The sequence below is a fragment of the Panonychus citri genome, unplaced genomic scaffold, assembly GCF_014898815.1.
Source record: "Panonychus citri isolate SS breed McGregor unplaced genomic scaffold, ASM1489881v1 Contig00096, whole genome shotgun sequence".
NCBI classification, from domain to species: domain Eukaryota; kingdom Metazoa; phylum Arthropoda; class Arachnida; order Trombidiformes; family Tetranychidae; genus Panonychus; species Panonychus citri.
Genome location: NW_026515501.1, coordinates 267276 through 276747, shown reverse-complemented (window position 1 = coordinate 276747; position 9472 = coordinate 267276). Strand labels below are relative to the sequence as shown.

Genomic DNA, 9472 nt, shown 5'->3' with positions numbered 1-9472 from the left:
CAGTTCGGGTCAGTTTAATTTAATTGTTTCCTTTTGCAGTTGATTGTTTGTTTGTTGTTGATTGAATTTAAGTTTTCTTTGTCCAATCTCTCCCTTTCTCTCTCTCTCTCTCTTTCTCTTTATTTGATCAGTAAATTACTTCAACTTGATATAATTAACTGAAGTAAAGAGAAGGTAAAAGTAAAAAAGTTCTAATAATGAATTCGAAAAAAAAAATTCAGAGATCGATAACCAATAGAAACTTTTTTCTCCAAAATCAGAGAAAAGAAAAGAAATAATTGATATATGAAATTTTCTTTTCCAACCAAATCGATGGTTAAAGTTGTTGGAGAAAAAAGTTCTATACTGAGTAAATGCTATCGAAAGCAAGACAAATGAAATTGTTGAAAACAAAAAAAAAAAAACAAATAGTAGATCTTTTCTTCAATAGATGGAAGTGATAACCTGTTGGAAAGAAAAAAATATTAGCGAACTGCACTTGCGCAAGAGAGAAGAGAACATTTTTCTTCTATTCTCTTTTCCTTTATTATCTTTCAGTTTCTCGTTTTTCAAGTTTAGTTTTGGTCTTGACTCTTTATACTTTGCGTCATTTTTTGTGTTCCATTCTCTCTCTCTCTCAGTGTAGTTGAAAATGAAAATATACACAGTGTTTAGACTTTTTAACTAAAAGGTGATGTGATGTTAAAAGTGTCCATTGTATCCATTTGGTGATTTTCTCTTTTCGGTGATCTAAATTTTTGTGTTTTCTTTTCTTTTTGTTTTCAAATGGACACCATGATAATAACTAACTTGAAACTAGAAGAGAGTGAATAGATTTTTATAATATTATGTACCATGCAATCCATTAACTATTTACTATTGTTGTTATTACTCTTTTGGACCAACAATCTTGGATTAATTGTTGTTAAAGTTGTTGATTGTTATTCATCATCTTCATCATCTATTTTACCATCATCTTTATCTCCATCTTCCGAGCTGATTCAAGATGGTAATCGACCATTGGAAAGTATTGATCTTTCTTTCAATGGGATGTCTTCTGTTCCTGATGAGCTTTTCTGCCAACTTTCCAACTTAGCTGTCATCAATCTTTCCAATAATTTGTTCACCGATGTAGTATCCATTGGATTTTCATCTTCTGTTAAACGTTCATCTTCATCTTCATCTAAAACAATAACAATAATAATAATAATAATGGTAGTGGTCAAAACTCTAGTTGGTCCCATTGTTCAGTTAATTCTACAAGCCAATTGGATTTATCTTACAATCGTCTCAAAGTTTTAACTGATCGAGGCTTTTCTACCTTGACACATCTTAAGGTTCTTCGGCTTAATAATAATCGTATCTCACGAGCAGAAGAATCTTCTCTTAATGGACTCAGTGAATTAGCCTTACTTGATCTGTCCAATAACGAGCTTGTTGCCCTTCCACCAGGATTTTTTACCCCAATTAAAAGTTCACTTCGTGAATTATACCTTCAAAATAACAGTATTTCTGTATTACCACCACTTCAATTCAATGGACTCCAATGGATTCATATACTTAATATGAGCCACAATGAGATAGCCAACAATTGGATTAATGTTGACACTTTTGCTGATCTTACCTCTTTAGTGACTCTTGATTTAAGTTACAATCAATTAAATAAGATTGATTCAACAACCTTTAGAGCTCAAACCCGCCTTGAAGCTTTATATCTCCATCACAATAAGATTGAAAGTATTGCTGATAATGCATTCTCATCTTTAAATAATCTTCAACAACTAGTCCTTAGTTATAATCATCTAAACAAATTGGACTCAGCAGAATGTTTTACTGGTCTCAAAAAGCTACCAAGTTTACATCTTGACCATAATCGAATTGAACAAATTCATAATGAAATATTTCGTAATCTAACAAGCTTAATGGATCTTAATTTATCTCACAATTGGTTAAAGAAAACTGTTCCAGGAGCCATGTTATGGACACACTCATTACGAAATTTAGATTTATCTTATAATTCAATAAGTGAAATTGGTAACGCATCATATCAAGGTAATGCTCAACTGTACAGTCTTGATTTGGAAGGTAATCAAATTGGTAACCTTTCACGTGGTGTTTTTGCCGATCTACCTTTTCTACGGATCATCAATTTGGCCGCTAATCGAATTGAAGCGATAGAAGAGTCTACATTCATCGATGTTCCAGATCTTCATGTACTTCGTCTTGATTCAAATAGTTTATCCAATATAAATGAACTTTTCAATGGTTTAAGAGATTTACTGATGCTCAACATATCAGCAAACAAGATTGCCTGGTTTGATTATGCTCACGTTCCTTATGGTTTACAGTGGTTAGATATACACGATAATCTAATTGACAGTTTAGAAAATCTCTATGAACTTCAATCGTCACTTCGTTTAAAAACTCTTGATGCATCTTTTAATAAGATAACTCACCTTTCCAAAGCATCTTTACCCAATGGTATTGAAGTGATCTTACTTAATAATAATTTAATCAACCGTATCGACCCATCAACCTTTTTGGGTAAACAAAATTTAACTCGAGTTGATCTAACCAGTAATCGACTTAACACTTTACATCAAAATGCTCTACGTTTAAGTAAAGTCGCTTTACGTCGACCATTACCTGAATTTAATATATCGAAAAATCCATTCAGGTGTGATTGTAACATTGAATGGTTACAAAAGATGATCACCACAGATGAATCTCGACAATATCCTAAAATTGTTGATGTTAATCATATAATGTGTGACTTTGCTTTCAAGAAGAAAGTATCTCCCATGCCATTAGTTCAAGCTGATTCATCAAATTTCTTGTGTACTTATAAGAGCCATTGTTTTGCTTTATGCCATTGTTGTGATTTTGATGCTTGTGACTGTGAAATGATGTGTCCAGAAAATTGTGTTTGTTACTACGATCAAGCTTGGAATACCAATAGTGTTGATTGTAGTGCCAATGGTCATACAGTGGTACCACCAAGGATACCAATGGATGCAACTGAGCTTCACCTAGACGGTAATGACATTCCATCTCTCTCTAGCCACACCTTTATTGGCCGTAAATATATGAAAATCCTCCACCTAAACAATAGTAACATCTACACCATCAACAACCGCACCTTCAATGGCCTCATAGCCCTTGAGGTTTTGAACTTATCTCACAATCGGCTAATTACCCTCCATGGATATGAATTTGAACGCCTTGTTAATTTAACAGAATTATACCTTGATCATAATCGAATCTCAACTATTGCCAACAATACCTTTGCTGCCTTGACTTTATTACAAATTCTCCACATTGATCACAATTACATCGTTGATTTTGAAATCTGGAATTTCAATCTTAATTCACACCTGATGACCATTAAAATGGCCGCAAATCCATGGTCATGTGAGTGTCACTATATTGAGCCCGCTCTTGATTGGGTTCATTCAAAGGTTCATCTTATTTCCGATGCCAGGTACATGGAATGTTATTATAATGAAACTTCAGGTATTCCATTACTGCCCAAATTTAACATCTCATCGTGCACCAATCTTTCAGCACGTAAGATGTTAGCTCAAAGGTTCCAAGTTGAAAACTTTGTCCCGATATTTGTTATCAGTGGAGCACTTTTGGTTATAATTGTTGTCATTTTCATTGTGATTCTCATAATTAACTTCTTCTTCAAGGGTGAAAGCTCTAGGGCTCATCATGCAAGTCCTGAAACAATACACAAACATCTTAATCCACTTGCACATACTCATTCACTCATCCACACCACAAGAGGAAGTGTTTTCAACGATGATCTTCGAAATGTGAGAAACGAATGGAGAAAATGTTGAGATTTTTCTAAGTCAAGTTCATACAATTATATAATATAAATAAGAGTGTAAATAATCGTGTAAATAACCAGAACAAAAATGATCACATCAATACAGCAAAAGAATCAGAAGGAGCTCGAAATTTGGTCATGAAATAACTTTTGTGCAGATAAACGATAAGCCGAATGATGTATTTTCTGTTAACATGAGTTGTAAACAAAGAAAACTCTAAATCTACATACCGATTGGATGGCTATTTTTTCATCAACAAGACGTACAAAGAGTGTTTTTTATATCCATTGAAATTTATCTTCAAAAGATCAAAATAGTTTATATTAATTTCCAGTTCATACAATCTCATGTTAATGGAGAAAATATCATCTACTGTTGTTTCAAGCTCATCAGTCCACAGTCTTCATGTAGACTCAAGTTTCAAGTTCAGAGGATTTTCAATCACTTGTGCTGTGCATCTCTCACCTCCTTTAATTTATCTCTCAATCACCAAGATTAGGAAAAAAGTCTGACTGGAGGAGATACCTTCTTTTCCAATATCATCATCACCATCATCAATTTCACAACAACATCAACAGAAAAAAAAACCAGATTGTATGGAGAAAAAAAGAGCAAAAAGGAACATCAGACAAAAATGTGTCTCTTTCACAAGAAGGAGATGAAAGAAAAGCTAAAAGGAAAAAGAAGCCAGAAGAAAATCTGATAACCATCACAGGTCCTCATCAATAATATCTGGTCTCCAGATCTTCTACAAGCCGTCTAATCGTTTTCTCCTGGAGAAAAGAAAAAAAAACCACCACCACTACCACCACCAAAAAGACATCAAACAAAAGAAGGTCCCTCTCTCTCTCTTAAGATGCTCACACGATATATTGAAAAGTGCCTCACAAAAATTAATTTCTCTCTCTCTCTCTGGCTGTATATAAGTATAAAAATGTATATAACTATATATATATAAGTATATATAAAAACCTGTTCAATTTTTATCTACTTTAAAAATCAAAGATAAAGAAAGCGAAAGAAAAAAAAGTCTTACCATTCCTTTCAAATTCATATACTAATATTTATCGCGATTCTCAATCAATTCACACTTTAATGTAACCTTAACCTTAGGCCTTTTGTCCCCAATCCAATGTTCTCATTCACAAAACCATCTTCATCTTCTTTTATTGTAATTTAGTGTGATAAGCTCTCTCTCTCTCTCTCTGTCTCCCTCTTCCTAACTGATTATGTGATAATTTCATAAAGCAATCGGACTTTTTATCAAGTGAATCTGGTTCAAGAAAAAGCAAAGAAATTGTCAAATGGTGACCAGGATAAAACCCCAGAAAAATAAGAGGAAGACAAAAAGAAAAAAGAAAGAGGAAAAATAAAGTTGTCAAGTGAATACAATGCAAAAGAATAATAAAAAAAAATTATTATCATCAGCATCTTCCATAGGTGAGAAAAGTAAAGCAAAAAAAAGGAAGATGGAGAAAGTTGGAAAAAGTGAAAAGACTCATTGAACCATTGAGAGTTGAGGAATTGCCAAGGTTATAACATTATCGTGATCAACATCATCATCATAATAATAATCAGAGAGAAAATGAAAGAGAATTAAAAAGAAAACCAAGACGAGAGAGAGAGAAGATGATGAAACTGAATAGTTTTTACCTTTAGCAGCATAACCCTGACCCTCCCTCTTTTATCTTGCATCTTCTTTCTTTCTCATCTCACCTTAAATCTCAAAGTGTTTCTCCTTCTCCCCCACTCTCTTTTCTCTCACCCAGGTAACTTCAAACTCCTTGTAATGCAAAAATATTTTGATCTGTGCCCAATTTCCGGGTTAACATGATAACAACAAACTCATTGGAACGTAAATTGTGTCCATGGTAAACAACAAACATTCATGTTCCCTGTTAAATAGTGTTAATAGTTTAAAGAGTATCCTAAGCAACTATTACAATCAACTATTTCTTAATCTTCCTCTTCTTTTTTTCTTCTCTTTTCTCTATTCTTTTCTAATTTTCCCTAACTCATTGCACCTAAACAAATTTACCTTTTTCTCACCTTTTGTGACAAAGTATTAACACTCTCTCGTCTTCATCTTCATCTTCATTATTATCTCCATCATCTCCCACTTTCTTTTCCATTCAGCTCATATAAACTTTAAAAAGTATCCAAATGTTTAGTTTTGATTGTGAAAATGTATCATAGATGAGAAGAAGAAAAGAAAAAGTTTCTTTTTCTAATAGAAACAGTTTCGTTTCTCTCTCTCTCTCTCCATCCTCATCCTCCTCTTGATCATCCTCATCTCTAATACTATGATATTGTAAACATTCATCTGTATATATATTTGTACAGGGTGAGAGGGGTGTGGGTGGTTAATCAAGTGAAAAAGTTATCCCTGTTTGAGATTTTATTTTGTTTGATATATAATAATGATAATAATCAAACTAAGTGAATTAGAAACTGATTTAAAAATGATTTCAACGATTTAATGTCCATATGACAAATATAACAAGTTAATCAATTCCTCCTTATGTTAACAATTAACCTCACAATCTCCTAACCACAAACCGCTCACAAGGTAACCCAAAGAGAGACTGAAAATAAATCAATTGAATTTGATTTAAACAGTAACAAGAAAGAGGAAAGAAAAAAAATCAAACAATTAACTAATAAACATTTACACCCAAGACACCAAACAATTTATATAAAAGTAAATTAATAGAAAAATATAGATAATCAAGTTAATTGGTGATCAATGTTAAACCAATTTAACCAATCCAACTAATGGAATCAATTTCAATTGTAATGAAAAACATTCAACACTCATGAGAAGCTTAAATGTTACAACAATTAACTTTGATTATGTATTACAAGTTCTTGAAAAAGAAAAGCCTAATGATAAAATTAAAGAGATGATGATAAACTTTCAAGATGAAAGATGATGATGATGATGATGATGAGCCTCAAAGGTATGATAAAAGTTTGCATTATCTTCACTCTCGAGATATTTGTTTTTAGGGTTAGTGTGATGAACTGGCACGATAGAACCTTGAAAAACCCGTTTACCATTGAGAGAGAACCCAAAGCCTAAGAAACAAAAAAGGTAACCAAATAACCAGCACTTCTCATCCAACAGGTAACCTTTTTTTACATGTAACAAGAAAAATTTACCTTATAATCATCATCACCATCATTTTATCAAATGAATACACCGGCGAGTGTGTATAAGCTAAACACCACCCCAAGAAAACCCCACTCTCCTTTTAAAAGTTCACCCAAAGTAAGTTCACCAATATATGTATACAAACAATTTGATTTAATTACCTTGAATCACTAATTTGTTATATTCAACAACATGATTACCTGGTTCAGGTTCAATCAACAAGGAAACTTTTTTTTTAAGGTGTTAAACTTTTTCCATTATATTTTTCTGGTTCCTTTGGGTTATTCATTTGTTTGATAACTTTGTGCTCTCTCTCTCTCTCTCATCTTGTTGATTACAATCAATTTTAATTACCATTAATATTAATAATTGTTACACTTATCATCTGTCCCCAAACACTTATAATGATAATTAACCTTCAACATGATGTATTTAATGGGTAACACAATCAACAATTATTGGACCTGAAAGTGAAAATAATTGGACACTTTAATATTAATCATAAATGAAGGTATGAATTGTTTATTAATAGTAAACCAAGTAAATTTATGTTTAATTGGGTGAATCGTAATCAACTAATCACTTAGTTTAACCTTCCATTGGATGATGATGATGACCCTAATAACATTTAATCGTAACAATTGAAATGTTGATTAATGGCTAAAGTATTTAAATATTATCAATGGATGATACAAATTGTGAAAATCAAAACTAATCCAGTTTCAATATGATTACAATTGATTATTGAATTTATTAAGTAAAACAAAATGTTAACTAGAAAACATTGATTAACAGTTGATTTGAATTTTGTTGGTTAATCACGATTCACACTGTAATATATATCAGATGAATAGATTATCATTATTATTATGATTAACTAATCACTAATGAATAACAATTTGTTTCCAGTGTTATCCTTGATTAATACAAATGATAATAAATCTAAATCAATGTTAAATCATAATAATAATACAACAAATGGTTGATTGTAATCGTAATAACTAAAAAAAAGGTAACAATAATAGTCCAATGTTAATGATTAGGAAAACGGAGAGATCGTGATTTGGATAAATAATAACAAGATAAGTTTACTAGATAAGATGAAGGATGAAGATGATGAAGGGAAGAGAGAGAGAGAGAGAGAGAGAGAGAGAGAGAGAGAGAGAGAGAGAGAGAGAGAGAGAGATGAGGAGAAAAAGAAATAAAAACAAAGAGATTGGGAGAGAGGGAGAAATTATCATCATGAAGACGATTTGAGAGCCACGTCTAAGTTATAAATTGAATTTTATTATTACAATCACATCGACATAAATGAGTACAAAACTGGGAGAGAGCGTGGTGGTTGAGTGAGATTCTGATAAAAATGATGAAATTCAACTGAGAGAGTGTAAAGTGTTATAAGAATAAAAAAGTTCATTTTCAGGGGACAGAGAAAAAAAGTTCTTTTTCTGTTAATGAGAGATAGAGAAAGTGAAAATAAGTTTACAATTGTAACTTTCGTTTCCTTGAATATCTTTTCCTTTTTCATCATTTTCACATTTTCCGCAGGAAAAAAAGTTCATTATCATGGGTAACACTTCACCTTAGGTAATATTTGTTTTTTATTTCTCTTTGACATGAACAAAAAGAAACAACTTGAGGTAAATCGCATTAATGTATCTCAACAATTTCATTGTTTCACAATTTGTTTTCATCATCATTTGGGTGTAAATTATTACCTTTATAATAGTTTCAGGGTGAAAACATAGTTCCCTTTGATGTTTTATTAACAAATCATGTAAATGAATTTAATCTGTTGATGTCTTTTTATTTATTAAACTTTTCGCATTGTTGTTGAATTTAAATTGTAAATTAATTTTCATTCAGCACGTTGAAACTTCATGAATTATCATCTATTGTAAATATAATGAATTTATGTTATAGTTGATGGTCAGTCAACATTTTCTCATTCAATATTTGGCTTGACCTTAACTCTGGTAACGGTAAATTCAAATCTATTGTTTTCCAATGTAAGTTAACTGGTTTTTTTTATATAATAACCTGAATATCAAAATGTAATAAATATAAAAGATGATAATGAATTTCATCCTCCCACACTCATCATCATGATGAATTCATTGAAATCCCTATTGAAAAGTTAACACATTGGATATTATTCCTTGATGGTGATTTTTATTAATATTATTTTCTTTATCACCTAAACTCAATTCTATCATGAAATACAATCAGATCTCATTTTTTCCTTCGGAAAGCTTAATGAGAATCCATTAGGTAACAAAAAGGTATCTTATAAATGTTACCTTGAAAGAGAAAGATGATAATTTCAACCATAATATGATAAGAATGTTGATTATCATCATGAAATGTCATCATCATCATGCTATTCAATTCTAAGATGAAGAGATGAGATGAAATTTTCTTCTTTTTCTTTATTTTTTTTCCTTTCTTTCTCTTTTTATCATAACAGAAAGAAAAGTTTCATTCTTCTTCATATTCTTCATCT

At 31.4% G+C, this 9472-nt stretch overlaps 1 protein-coding gene across 1 annotated transcript; it reads left to right on the top strand.

Annotated features, from left to right (window-relative positions):
- The first annotated feature begins 537 nt into the window (after window positions 1-537).
- LOC128388304 (toll-like receptor 6) lies at window positions 538-4313 on the top strand. Its single transcript, XM_053347696.1, has 2 exons — window positions 538-1143; window positions 1194-4313. Exons 1-2 carry the CDS (start codon window positions 835-837, stop codon window positions 3822-3824), a joined length of 2940 nt encoding a protein of 979 aa, XP_053203671.1. The 5' UTR covers window positions 538-834; the 3' UTR covers window positions 3825-4313.
- Window positions 4314-9472: the final 5159 nt, after the last annotated feature.